This window comes from Triticum aestivum, chromosome 1D (genome assembly GCF_018294505.1).
Source record: "Triticum aestivum cultivar Chinese Spring chromosome 1D, IWGSC CS RefSeq v2.1, whole genome shotgun sequence".
Classification (NCBI taxonomy): domain Eukaryota; kingdom Viridiplantae; phylum Streptophyta; class Magnoliopsida; order Poales; family Poaceae; genus Triticum; species Triticum aestivum.
In genome coordinates this window covers 215393269-215407738 of record NC_057796.1, presented here as the reverse complement: position 1 = coordinate 215407738, position 14470 = coordinate 215393269, and the positions used below count along the sequence as shown (strand labels likewise).

Sequence of the window (14470 nt, the reverse complement as noted above, 5' to 3'; positions counted from 1 at the left end):
TTGCTAGAAAATTTACTATGGAAAAGTGGGACTTTCTAAGGGAAATTTATTATGATCTATCTCTAAAATAATTGCATGATGATAAAACTTGATAGATTTGCGTTATGCCTAGATAAAGGCCATTAGAAAGTAGCGCTTGTCGGGAGGCAACCCGATATGTATCTTTATATTTTTGTTCTTTTTAGTGGGTCACATATTTTTTCCTACGGTAGTAATTATGTTTTTAACTTTTCTTTTGCTTTTTGTGCCAAGTTAAGCCTTTGGGATGTTGCAAATGCATGTTTGTCAGGTTTTGTGCAGAAACGAAACTTTGCGCCCAGTATTTGAATTGTTTTTCTGTACTAGAACGTGACCAATTCTTGAAAATTTTACACAATACTACATTACAAATTTTCTGCAATGTCGTTTCAGAATTTTCGGAGTTACAGACATGCATATTTAATTAGATCTTTAAGTATTGTTATGTTTTTTGACAGATTGTTGGTATGTTTTCTTTGACTGCTTGTCTTAGAGTTTCCATGGCCTATATCGGGGGATATAAATTGTGGAAATGATAGGATACGGCAGCCTTTACCTGGAAATAAATATGCATCTTGTCATGATAGTACATGATTGGGAGATTTATTTTTAATGTCCTAACCTATCTCATGAGTTATGTTAAGTTTTATGTGGATGAAGTTTTTAAGATCGAGGGGAGACATCGGTATGCAATGACAAGGAGCAGCAAGAGCCTAAGCTTGGGGGTTCCCAAGGCACCCCAAGGTAATATTCAAGGAAAACTCAAGTGTCTAAGCTTGGGGATGCCCCGGAAGGCATCCCCTCTTTTGTCATCAACAACTAGCGGTATGTCTCGGTTGGACCTAAGTTTTTATTTGTCCACATGATATGTGTTTTGCTTGAAGCGGCTTTCTTGCTTTTTTTTCTCTTTTTTGGTTGATTGTCACACATTATGTTCTTGTCACACTTATTAGAGAGACACACATTGATCAAATATTTATAGAATGCTCATTGATCTTCACTTATATCTGTTTGAGTTGAGGCAATTGCTCTCGTACTTCACTTATATTTGTTTGAGCATGGTGATATGTTTTTATAGAAAAGATTAGGACTCTCTTGCTTCACTTATATCTTTCTAGAGAGTTGAATAGTAATGGGTAATTTGCATTGAATTATATGTTGGTCCTAAAACTAATAGGTATGTAGAAGGGGTATAATAAAAACTTGCATGAAACTTGTAGATCAATTGAACTAGATATTCTGGTTCCTTGCAATGATTTTGAGATGGTGAGTGAGTAATTATTCTTGTGTAGACTTGAGGACTTGTGCGAAGTAGTAGAAAGATGTCATAAGGTCATACACGTTAATACTTGTGGTCATTTAAGTGGAACTGACTATGAAGGGTCTAAGTTGAAGAACATTGTAAGTAACCGCCACGTAGAATGGGTGGGAAGCCTAACAGACCTTGCTTCATCAAACTCACCCTTGGTGGTCGGTCTTGTGGTTCCCGGTGTAGACTATGTAGTATTAGTGAAATGTTTTGGTTTATAGTTGGGGTCTTTACAGTACTTCCACCTATCCATATTTTGCTAGACTCTTCAGTACCGTGCATTGCCCACTCTCACATCGAGACATGGTGCAAACTACGCCAGTAAATTCAACCTCGTGGGATGATACGCTCTCTCACACATAAGCCTCATTATATATTCCGTAGCCATTCCGAGATATATTGCCATGCAACTTCCATTGTTACTACTCATTACATGACTTGAGAATTCACTGTCATTTTGATTTGCATGATCATGAGCTGACATGATATTTGTGGCAAAGCCATAGTTCATCATTATTAATATATGTTACGCTAGATCATTGCACGTCTTGGTGCATTGCTAGAGGCATTCATATGTAGTTATCATTTTGTTTCATACTATGAGTTTTAAGTAAAATAAAAGTGTGATGCATTCTAAAGTGTGCGCCTACTTGTGAGGATATAAAATAGGCCAAAAAGAGCTCATCAAAGAATGAGAGAAAAAGAGAGAGGGGTGCAGTACTATCCTTTACCACACTTGTGTTTCAAAGTAGCACCATTTCATATAGAGATTTTTCATGTTATTCATTTTCATATGCTAGTGGGATTTTCATATTATATAACTTGACTTGCATAGTCCTATGACGAGCTTCCTCGAATGCTTGAGGTCTTCATTGAGCAAGCAAGTTGGATGCACAGCCACTTAGCTGCATTAGGAGAGCTTTCATACACTTATATCTCTAGTGCCTTCGATTACCACCTTGACCTGATTCGATCGCCATAAATCCCTATAAATAGCAAAATCACCCATTGTTCCTCCAGAAGAATTTTATTCCCACCACAAGCCTATGTTCCAAAGATATCCCATCCGGAGTCCTGTTCCAGAGTTCTGGCAGAGGGGGAAGCCATTATCAAAGCCTCTTCATTAACCCCGACTGCATTCATGACTATGTATGAGTAGTTCCTTCAGGACCTAAGGGTCATAATAGTAGCTAGATGGTTCTCTCTCTCATTTTGGATCTTCAATACCATGTTCCCATTCTTCCCTGTGTGATTGGGGTCAATCCGATGTAATTTTGCGGTGTGTTTGTTGGAACATGATGAATTGTGAGTTTATGATCAGATTGTTCATTGAATCATTTGAAGTTTCTTTGCTATATAATTAAGTAGCTATATATATGTATGCTTTCCACTCTATTTGTCTTCTCTAGCCAAGGTTGATTGGTAGATCTTCAGAGGGAGTGGTGCATAGTAGTGGCTTCAATATTGTGGTGTTCTATATTTCGAGTGACAGAATTGGGACAAGACACGCATTTTTATTGTTGCCCCTAAGGATAAAATGACGGGGTTTGATCTTATTGATAGATTTCTTGTTGTCTACATTATGTCATCTTGCTTGTTGTGTTGCTTTGTTTCTCGTAATCTCAATATCTTGAGATGCATACTGGATAACAGTCTTGGGGTGGAGTAATAGTAGTAGATGCAGTTGGATTAACGGTCTTCTTATCGTGGACGTAATGCCTATATGAGATTTTGCCATGAACGATCATAATTATAAAGATTGTTATCCTTGTCAACTACCCAACTGTACTTTTTTACCATGACGTTTGCCTTCTTTTAAGAGAGATACCTCTAGTGATCCTATGGCCCAGGGTCTATTCTTCCATCAATACAGACTCCTAAAAATTTCCTTCTTTACTATTTTTCGTACCATTATCCATCTATCTATTTGCTTCTAACCTTGTAACTAGCAAGACAAGGGACTTGACAGCCCCCTTGCCACGTTGGGTGCAAGTATTTTATCTTGTTTGTGTGTAGGTGCTGCTTATCTTGGCAGTTTGTTGAATCCTATTAGTTCGATTAAACCTTGGTTCTTCACCGAGGGAAAACATTACTACTATCTATATCGCCCTTCCTTTTTGGGAAAACCCAACAACTCCCACGGGAGTAGCAGCGAGCAGCTTCAGTGCGAATAATGATGGGGTGCTTGTCAGTGAAAGGTGGATTGGGCCCACGCCGAGCCGCATGTAAGCTTGGAGGAAACTGTCCTTAATATGCAAATTTAGTCCTACGCGAAGGCCTTTCCAGGCAAGGAAAGACGCACGACGGGTACCCCCCAGACACCTCAAAAGGAGGCATGTGAAGCCACGACAAGGAAGCTTCAAGCCGTTTGTGGTGAAGAGACCCAGGAAGGAAGGCGTCCAACCAGCCCAAGACCAAGTATAAATACATGTGCACCAGGTCCAGAAAAGGACAACTTCTACTTCCACCGCTAATATGATGGAGGGGAAACCCTAGTTTAGACCTAGATTAGATTTGATCTTAGGCATTATGTCGAGATAGGCCACCAAATATCCCAAGGACATATTCTACAACTTGTTGGATCCCCACATTGTACTCGTTTATATATATAGTTCCAAACAAGCAGGATTAGCGCTGTTACTCGCGCGTGGGGCCTGAATCTGGGTAAAATCATCTCCATATGCCCGTTTGATATACTGAGGTATGTCAATTCATGTATGTTATTGTACATAGTTCGAGTACATTGCAAAATAAAGTCAACAACCATTGATACTATCACATTCAAATTATTATTCTTAGTGAATTGTGAATTTGTGACATGCTAGATGTACAATGCTTATATCATCATTATATTTTTAATACAATTTTGATAAAATGTACAAACTCGAGGTCAATCATGCCTATGGCATTGTCTATATGCTCTGTAGTGCTACATGTGCACATATGGTTTCATATGTAGTACGACGTCCTTACTCCTTAGGGTGTGTTTGGTTAATGCTGAAATTAGTCATAACAAAGCATTGGTTGGATGTTAACTTTATATTGGAAGTACTAACCAGGAGATACTTCTTAATTTACTAGTGCCTCGAAGAAAACAACAATGACATGTTTGTGGGAGTCCAACCATGATGTAAATCTAAGAAAAATAAGATGACATAATGTAAGCAAGCTCCAACCAAAGTCAAAACTTAGCTCACCAAATGAAAAGCCCATCAACCCAAATCGTCAAAAATGAAATCTAAATCTTATAAATATCAAAGGTATCGAATACACTCCCATAAGCTTCGGGAGAGCCATGAACTCTGGAAAAAGCCACCACATTGCTTATGTCTATGTCGTTAATGCTGAATGGTAAGCTTTGGAAATGATGCGAAACTAAAATGTCTCAAGTATCAAAAGTGTTAAACATAAAAATGTCTACTAAGCTGGAATAGCTCAGTTGGCTAGAGCGTGTGGCTGTTAAAGGTCGGAGGTTCAAGCCCTCCTTCTAGCGGTTTTCTTTTTATCACCTGGCCCAGCATTTTGTTTTTGATAATTTTTACCGGGCCCAGTAATACATAGATAGTACATTTGAGTTTGCTATTTCAGCCCAGAAGGTCCAAAACCCATGGTCCACAAACACAGATTCTCTCTCCTCCTTACCTTTGGAAATGCCGGACCGAGAGCACTACTACTGACGCCATAAAAAAATGGCGACCACCATGCTGCCGTCCCCGTCTCTGCCTCCTACTCCCCGCGGCGTCTTATCGCCGCGCTGCTCACTGCAGGCCCCGACCCACGCGCACCGGGTGCCGGACGGGGCATCCCGGAGGCGGCATGCCCCGGTGCAGCGCGCCCGACCCGAGGCCGCGGCGTACGCGCGGGAGATAGGCGCCTGCGTGCGTGCGCGGCGCTGGGGCGCGGCATGCGAGGCGTTCGCGGCCATGCGCGCCGCCGGGGCCGCGCCGGACAGGTTCCTCCTCCCGCAGGTGCTCCGGGCCTGCGCCGGGGCGGACGCGCCCCGCCTCGCCGCCGCCGCGCACGCGCTCGCCGCCAAGGGCGGGCCCGCGCTCGCCGACGACGCCGTGGTAGGGAACGCTATCGTCGCCATGTACGCGGCGCTCGGGGACGTCCGCGCCGCGCGTGCAGCGTTCGAGTCGCTCCCCGAACGCGACGTCGTGGCATGGACGGCTCTCGTGGGCGCCTACGCCAACGCCGGGGAGCTGGGCGAGGCCTTCCAGCTGTTTGAATCGATGCAGGCCAGTGGCGTGCGGCCTGACGTGATTTCGTGGAACACCCTCGTCTCCGGCTTCGCGAGAAATGGTGATATTGGTGCTGCGCTCGATCTATTTGACGAAATGCGACTGAGGGGTGTCAAGCCACGGGTCAGTTCTTGGAACTGCATCATCTCTGGCTGTGTGCAGAATGCGCGCTATGATGAGGCTTTGGGCATCTTCCTGGAGATGTGCGAGACTGAGATGCCCGATGCAGTCACTATTGCTAGTATACTCCCTGCTTGCACTGGCTTGATGGCACTGGGCCTTGGAAAGCAGCTGCATTCTTATGCTGTACGTTGTGGTATCAAATTAAATGTCTACATTGGTTCTTCTTTGATTGGCATGTACTCCGAGTGCAGAGAGTTTGCTTATGCCACAAGCGTGTTCGCCGCCATTGATGGGGAGAGGAATGTCACTGTATGGAATGAGTTGATTCAATCATATATCTGTGATGGGAGGATGGACAAAGCGTGTGAAGCCTTTAACTTGATGCAGCAGGATGGATTGAAGCCTGACACTGTCACATATAACAATTTCATCGCTGCATATGCTAGAGCAGGTCAGAAAGAACTAGCAAATGAACTGTTGTCAGGCATGATGAATGTCAGCTTGAAGCCTAATGTGGTATCAATGAATGCTTTAATATCCGGTTTGCATCAGTTTGGCCTCTGTGCTGATGCACTGGAAGTTTTCAGATACATGCAGCTCCTAAACAGCGGAGATGCAAAGCGTTGGACATTTCTGGATAATAGCAACCCCATCCAACCAAATGGTACTACAGTTACTAGTGTCCTCTCACTGTTGACAGACCTCAAGTTAGATCGTCTCGGGAAGGAAGTACACTGCTATGCTCTAAGGAATGGTCTGACGTCAAACATATTTGTTTCCAGCAAATTGGTTGACCTTTATGGTAAAACTGGTGATATGGTATCTGCTGCTAATGTCTTCCAGGGAATCAGTAATAAGAATGTTGTCACTTGGAACAGTCTGCTAGCAGCTTACAAACATAATAGGAAGCCAGAAGTTGTTTTGAAACTATTCTGTGAAATGCTCGAGTCTAATTTACTTCCTAACTTGGTTACAGTGCAGATAGCGCTTTTGTCTTCTGGTATGACGATGGCATCAGGGTATGGGAGAGAACTGCATGGTTTCATACAGAAAAACTGGCCTGATGGTTATCCAGTCACTCTTGCAAGTGCGCTAATAGATATGTATGGGAAATGTGGTAAGGTTGAGGATGCTAGACTGGCTTTTGAGCGCAGTGTTGAAAAGGATGTAGCAGTATGGAATGCAATGATGAGTTGCTACTTGCTTCATAGGATGCCTAGAGATATTAAAAGATTGTTCGAAATACTTGAACAATCTAGAACTCGGCCAGATCCTGTTACTTTCATCTTACTTCTTTCAGCTTGTAAGCAAGAAGGTTCCATGGTGGAAGCTCGGAGCTATTTCTACAATATGGAAGATTTGTATGGCATAAAACCAAGTTTAAAACACTACACTTGCATGGTTGACATCATGGGAACAGCTGGTTTATTGGAGGAGTCACTAGAACTTATCCAGAAGATGCCAGTTGAGCCGGATGCATGCCTATGGTCTACTGTTCTCAAAGCTTGTAAGCTTCACTCAGATTTGGACGTTGCGGCTAAGGCTGCAAAAGCTCTTTTCGAGCTTGAACCAAATAATGCTTCAAACTACATGTTGCTTTCCAATATATATGCGAACAGCGGCTTTTGGGATTCCACTGAATCTGTAAGAGATGCCATGACAGAGCACGGATTGCACGTTGAGAGCCAGTGTAGCTGGCTATATCTTGGCACAAGTGTGGATTCGTTTGAGGCTGGAGATTTGTCCCATCCTGCATTTGAGGATATTTTGAGTACATGGAAGGACTTGGCTAGTAGGATGGCAGAGTCTGGGTATGCTCCTCAAGACGATGAGCCCTATTGCAATGTACAAGTTGATCCATTGTCGTGCCACCACACCGAGCGGATTGCTGTGTGCTATGGACTTATTTCCATGCGTGCCCATGAACCGATACGGGTCTCGAAGAATTTCCGAATGTGCAAGGAATGCCATTCCTCAATCAAGTTCATCTCAAGGGATAAGAAGCGGGAGATACTGATTTCAGATGGTTGCACCTATCACCACTTCAGCGATGGCTCGTGCAGCTGTGGGGACATGTGGTAGATGAAAGAGTCGGTCCGACGCGAGAATGCTGGCTCATATGCCATGGAAAATTACAGCAATATGTGATGCGGGCAACCCATGAAACTGTCAGGAAAAGGAAGCCATCTTTAACCCCTCCCCTGGGCTGCAAATACGGTGTGCTTCAGGGGAGGTTGAAAGCCCGGAGCTCTTGCCAAGATCTGAGGGGACAAGTTTGGCCAGAATTATGTTGCTGCATGTTGAAGGAAGTGAAAAAAAATATATGTATTGTGCAGATATCCAGTAAGTAAAGCATGTACATGAACTTCATGGGTGGTTCATACTGCTGATGGGTTGTTGGTGATTGCGTCTGTTATGTAAGCATTTGTATGACATAGATTTGTAGTTCAAGGATTGTAGTGACTAGCCATTATGAATCGAAATGTTAGGCTGCCTGGAATCAGCCAACTTTGTTGAAGATCGATTGTTCTTGCATGCTGCAGTTGTGACGAGTGTCAGAGCTGTGGGGTGTTGCATGGTGCAGTTCTTTCATGCAGGTCGGAGCTAATCGTGTATGCATGATATGGTGAATAATGGTTTCCTGATTTTCTATCTTATTCTCTCTTCAGCGTCTATCGGTGTTATTTGCTAGTAGTTGATATTATTAGCTTGCTGCTATCTCTGTCGGTTAAGAGACGGAGAGAGAAAGGACAGAATATCTGAAACACCATTCTTCGGGCAGGTATGCATTCTTTAGTAGTTTGAGGCCACTGTCCCTGGCTAAACCTCATTTCCCCAAAATATGCTTACAGTTTAATTTTCTCTTACAATAAGCACCAAATCTGTTTACTAAAAAACAAAAAAAAAAGGTTTATTTCCTAACCATGCTAGAGAAGGGCCTGAGCTTAGCCTTCTGGATAATAGACTCAGTTTTTTGACAAAATAAAAATACAGGTGTCTCCGGTCCGGCTCCATCACGTTGGGCATCAATGAGACTGGTTCAGGAGCTAGAGACGGACACCTATTTCAACTATGGTCGGGGCTCCGCCCATTCGCGCTGACACCATCAAGATAGAGGTCAATGGAACTTATCCTGAAGCAAACGGCTCAACAGATGAACAAATACCACATGTTAAATATCATCTGTAATGCATAGTAAGACAAACATGCTTCAAACACGAGTACAACATTATTTATACACAAATTACTGTCTATCCAAAGGCCAACCTTTTTTTTTGGGGGGCAAAGGCCAACCATGGATGCAGTTGACAGTCTTACTTACTCTCGCGTTGGCCAGCCATGATGATACAAGCAAGAGAAACTGCACCAACCACATACTTCAAACCGCTAGCACGAGTAGCGCCCTGTCGATGCAGGTAAGCCCTGGTTGAGTCAAGTGACTGCTTAACTCTCTTTTTCATCTGGGGCAAATTTCTGGGTAACAGCTGTTGTCCAAAATTCTGGGGCCAACTTTTGGGTAACATCTGTTCTTCCAAATTTCGTACGGGTAGAAACTGCAATTGAAAATAAAGGATTATATGATTCATTTGAATACTCACAGGCCTGCCAAACAGCCGCAAACCCATTTGATTTTACTAATTTTCTGGCAGGAGTCCGTTAAGAGAGATATGAAGGACTGGAATATCACCAAAGAACTAGCCATGGACAGCGGTGCGTGGAAGTTTCGAGATCTTATGGGTTTCAGCTCTAGCCTACCCCGGCTGCTTGTTTGCGACTAAAAGGCTTTGTTGCTGTTGTTGTCTGGCAGGAAGATGTATTCCCAAAAGTCAACAAACATGCAAAACATAAACACCTAACATAGTGCTAAAACGATAAAGAGAACATGTACAGGGTCCATGGGAAAAAAGAGAGTAAAATGAGAGGAGGACAGAGTGCATATGTGATGCAAGAGAATTTGCAAATAACAAGTCAAAATAAGAATGCGCCTTTACGAACTAATCGTCGTGATAGAAGGGTTCACAGATATACAGGGTCCGATTTATTTCACTAACTCATGCACATTCCAGTTTCCAAATGTGAATGCCAAAAATAGAAAACTGACCTCTTCGACAAGAATGACTCCAGTCTTTTTTGCTTGAATACAACACTCCCTGGCAAGGTTCCTTATTTTCACACGATTGAAATATTCTCGCATGAGCAACTACAAATTATGGCAAAAAAGGAAGTGTAAGGTCCAGCTACAAGATAACTAGGTTAAGGAAGATGCAATTCAGCATGAGACTTGCCTGGTCAGGGAATTGTAGATGCTTCTCTAATTCTGAACTCATACGAGAGTTGATGTCCTCCTCCAAAGCTACCTTATCAAACTGCAATTTGAAAAAAGATGGAAGACAAAGTGTAAAACCTAAAAGGCCACAAAATGCAAGTACTCCGTCCGTCCCGTAATATAAGATGTTATTACAGCCAATATATGAGTAAATTGGTTATAATAACATCTTATATTATAGGACGGAGGGAGTAACATTTTTGCAACAAAATAGAACCAGCCACTCCATTGGAAATTGGCCCGCTTTCTAGGCAACATTTCACCTCAAGCGTTGAATTTTTTTAAATTTGGATACAAAGTTGAAAATCAAGAGAAGCCTCAAATGACAGCACTGATGGCCATGTGGTGCTGCTCTTTAGGTTGTACTCCCTCCGTCCAGGTCTATTAGTCCCCCTTCGTATTTTGGGTCATACTTTGACCATATATTTGACTAGCGAAATATAAGTGATATGTTACAAAACTTATATTGTTAGATTCATATTTGAAAGTACTTCCCAATGATACTATTTTTGCTAAATATAACATATATTTCATTAGTAAAATTTATGGTCAAACTTGACCCAAAATGCTAAGGGGACCAAAAATACGCAAGGGACTAATAAACCCACACAGAGGTAGTATTTAAGATTTGATAAATGAAACCTGGCTTGCCGTTAATTTTTCCACACAAAGGGTCATGTTAGCCACAAGGCTGGCAGTGAGCAAAGGTTTTCGAAAATGGTCTTTTTTCCAGACTTTTGAACAAAATTGGAAATAACATAATCAAAATCCATGAAATTTGGTATTTCAACTAAACTTCCAAGAAAGAGTAACACAAAAATGTTCTTGATGGTCGGTCTCACCAGAAAACATAATTGTTGGAGAGGAATATCTTTTTTTTTTTGAAGTGGCAGGAATATCTAATTTGACATTTTGAAAACATAAAGCCAACCAGTCAAAAAAAACATAAAGCCAACATGAAACTTGTGAAGATTTAAAGCCACTTGGACAATATTTGGTATAACAGACTTTCAAAACACAGTTTATGCACATAGCAGGCATAAGATCCCAAAGCTTTTAATTCATATCTGAAAAATAATACATGGGCTGTTCAGTATTTGTTCCCATAAATAGACATATTATGTCACTACAATTATTTAGACCATGCTAGAAACATGCCTGCTATATTCATAACCTTTGCAAATACCTCCTCTAACACATGCACAACCTTTTACCAATACATATACACCAGAATTTAGGGCTTAGGGTATCTAAATTTGGGTAATCTTTTGCTCACAGCTAGTGTTGTGGTCAACATCAATGGCCAACTCGTGCTTCAAGCCCATTTGATATACCCGTGCTTCACGGGCGTGAATTTGGGTTCTTATTATTTAAAAAAAAACTCGCTGTGGGGGGCTTCCCCTGCCGCTTTCCTTTCAAAAAAAAACATCACATGCTCCTTTAACTTCTATTTCTCTCTTTATCGTAAGACCGATTCAGGTATTTGTGAATCAATTGCCATTTCATAGTCTAGACTTGGTCTTTTGGGGAAAGAGAAGCAAATCAAGGAAAGATCAATTTAAATTTAGTGGTTTGTCTGAACTATGCTTACAGTTCACCCATCATCACATATTTATTACAATTGGGTTGATTTGTTTTCACTTATTATTTCTAGATTCAGATATTCATGAACCAAATGTTGCTCCAGTCATTACATTTTTTCTGGGAGACACTAACACTTAGGCCATAACCAGCGCTGAAAGATCCCACAGGGGATGGGATTTGGGGAAGGAAAATTCTGGCACAATACAGGACCTTCATGGCACCGGTGGAGACTCTATAACTGTATCAGGCCACCAACCTTTATGGGTAAAGGTAAACGTTATGTGGAAATACTTATGTTCAAGTGTGCAGAATGGAACAGCATAATTTTCAGTTTATTTTAATTTAGAACTTCATCAAGATGTATGTCCTGATACTGTAATTATCAAGACAAAAATTAATGCTAATCTAACCTCAGTCATGCTGCTGCTTGTGGAAGTTATGTCCAATTTACTCACATGCATCCTTAAAAATTTCATATGACCCTGTTAAAAGAGAATAACTATATAACTTGAATAAATTGGCAGTGCGTTCACAATAAGAAAAAGGCAACAATAACCTCTAGACCACGTTGTAGCTCATAATCATTCAGCACATCAGACCATCTAGTTGACTCTTTGATCCGTTTTAAAACTTCTTCAGGATTACTATTCCACTGCAAAATGTTCAAACTGAATCAACAAGTTCAATCCAGGAAAGCAAAAATGATAAAACTGACATGTACCTTGATAAAATCAAGTTGCAGAAGGGCTTTGCAGTATGCATAATATCTTCAAACACCATGCAATCTTTTCATAAGAGAATCTTTGTGCTGTAAAAAAGATATTTGAACGGCGAAAGAATTGGAACAACAACACAGATTCTTAGGACATAACAGATTCATATTATAATCTAATCTCTCTACGAGCAAAAGGTCAGATGTGCAAAGTTAATTCCACAAGAAATTAAGAACTGATTGTAACAGAATATTTGAATGATCCAGAACTGAAACATTGATCATCTGCGGAATAAATGGTTCAACACAATAAAATCATTACAGAAGAATATGCTGAAACAGAATCTGGCATATGATGTTACACGGAACACTTGACCTGGCAGATAGTAACAATGAAAGGAAAAGATCAAGCTTAGCGCCAATGAAATGATGATATGAAGGAACAGGCAAATTTTCATTAGCATGGTGAACTTAACTTTAACACCAATATGATCAGTTACGTTCCACAGTAACGAGAAATATTATCTTGTTGATATGCAAAGTCAAAATCAAACAACCATCACATGGGATGAAAACAACCCACTACTACCATTATTACTACTAGTATTAATACCACTGTCTATGTTATTTTCTATAGCCAGCGGCATTTATGGCAACCACTCTTTGGAGGCAAATTTCAAAACACCAATCTCTGACTTCATCTTTCTCTAATGCCTAGCAAATGAGCTACCAAATTAAAAACGATGGTGCCTCATTAACAACACCACATGGATCAGTTTTATTGCAGATCCCTCGGTCATGGCAAAGCGCTTAGAGAAAGACACCAGAACAGAAGGCCCAGCGGCACCTGATGCAGGCACATATTTTGTGACTACGACTGAGTTGGTTGTGGCGCCAGTAGGTTGAATGTCATGTGGCTGCTAGAAGGAGGGCGCGAGAGGGCCGGCCGGGGGCCTTTTTGCCCACGGCCGGGCAAGAGGGAAGGGATTTCCTTCTTAATTCTTGCTTGATTAGATTGATACATCTCCTCTCTTTATATAGAGAGGTTTACTTGACTCCCAAGCAAGGCTTACTTGACCCCTAAGCAAGCGACCCTTATCTCTAATCAACCCTAAGACTGACGGGCTATACCGCCAGCCCAGGCCATTAGGCCCATTACGTACTCTAACACTACACCCCACCTGGACATGCAGCTTGTCCTCGAGCTGCAGCCTAACCAACTTATAACCATGACTCGACGCAACACAAACCTAACACCTAAAAACAAGCCTTTTACATCTCGGCTTGTTTTATTACTCTCAACCTGAAATGGATTGGGACGATTTATTTTGGACCCCTTAACAAAAAATGGACACCATCCGCACGTCGGACGTGCACGTGTACAGCCACCTGGATCCCATGGACACCATCTTGACAAAAGGAGTGCATGTGTATGGCCACCTGGAAGTGGTCGCAAGAGCGACCAGCAGAGGCGCCCTCGCAGCGGCCGGCGGAATGCAGTTGTGCTACGCGGTGCGCTCCTGTCGGTGACACCCTGCCTTCTCCCCGCCGGACGGCTCTTGGTCTGCACCGCACAGAGAAGAGTGGAGGGCTTGCGATGGAGAATGACGAGGAGGGGTGCGCCCCCCAACCGCCGATGTCACAGACTTTGAGGTCGCTGCCCGCGGGGAAAACAGCATGCCCAAGACCCCCGACGCAGCGGACGAGATCAAGGTCCTTTGCGCAGCGAAGCGCGGCTGGGAGGAGCAGCAGCTGCAGACCACGCATCTCCCGCACACGGCGACGCGCTAGGAGGCCGCGCGCGGCAGCCTGCAGCCTCACCGCCGCCGACACGTGGCGTGTAGTGATCCAAGCCGGAAGCGGTGACGGCGACGGCGGGAACTTGATCTGCTGGATGGGGACGCCCTGGGGAAGCGGTAATGGCGACGGCGGGAACTTGATCTGGTGGATCGAGACTCCCGCCGGCGCGGTCGATGCGGGGCCGGAGCTGACCGGCGGTGGCTGCTGCAGCGGAGCGCCGGGTGTGGCGGAGGCCGCCAGGAGCGGCGGCTGCCACTGTAGCCAGGGCGGGGCGGTGGTGGCGGTGGATGGCAGCTGCAGCGGCCCGGCGAGCGCGGCGGGGACGCCCTGGGGCAGCGGCTGCTGCGGCGGAGGCC

At 43.2% G+C, this 14470-nt stretch overlaps 2 protein-coding genes across 3 annotated transcripts in view; one reads left to right on the top strand and one right to left on the bottom strand.

Annotated features, from left to right (window-relative positions):
• Window positions 1–4930: 4930 nt before the first annotated feature.
• On the top strand, window positions 4931–8265 carry LOC123181076 (pentatricopeptide repeat-containing protein At5g04780, mitochondrial). Its single transcript, XM_044593294.1, has one exon. It carries the CDS (start codon window positions 5017–5019, stop codon window positions 7771–7773), a length of 2757 nt encoding a protein of 918 aa, XP_044449229.1. The 5' UTR covers window positions 4931–5016; the 3' UTR covers window positions 7774–8265.
• A 243-nt stretch (window positions 8266–8508) lies between these two features.
• LOC123181077 (uncharacterized) overlaps window positions 8509–14470 on the bottom strand; it is a 12581-nt gene continuing 6619 nt past the window's right edge. Inside the window, exons 1-6 of one of the 2 annotated variants that reach the window (XM_044593297.1) lie at window positions 12324–13366; window positions 12159–12254; window positions 12013–12084; window positions 9978–10058; window positions 9794–9892; window positions 8509–9245 (exon numbers count right to left, since the gene is read on the bottom strand). In XM_044593297.1, the coding sequence (XP_044449232.1) occupies window positions 9006–9245; window positions 9794–9892; window positions 9978–10058; window positions 12013–12078 (486 nt within the window). In that variant the 5' untranslated portion in view covers window positions 12079–12084; window positions 12159–12254; window positions 12324–13366 and the 3' untranslated portion in view covers window positions 8509–9005. Of the gene's footprint in view, window positions 9246–9793; window positions 9893–9971; window positions 10059–12012; window positions 12085–12158; window positions 12255–12323; window positions 13367–14470 lie in introns of those variants that run through there. The other variant, XM_044593298.1, reaches the window with a different exon arrangement.

Bases quoted from the DNA above. Each gene is read 5' to 3' on its own strand.
- LOC123181076 (XM_044593294.1), top strand. From the start codon at position 5,017: ATGGCGACCACCATGCTGCCGTCCCCGTCTCTGCCTCCTACTCCCCGC.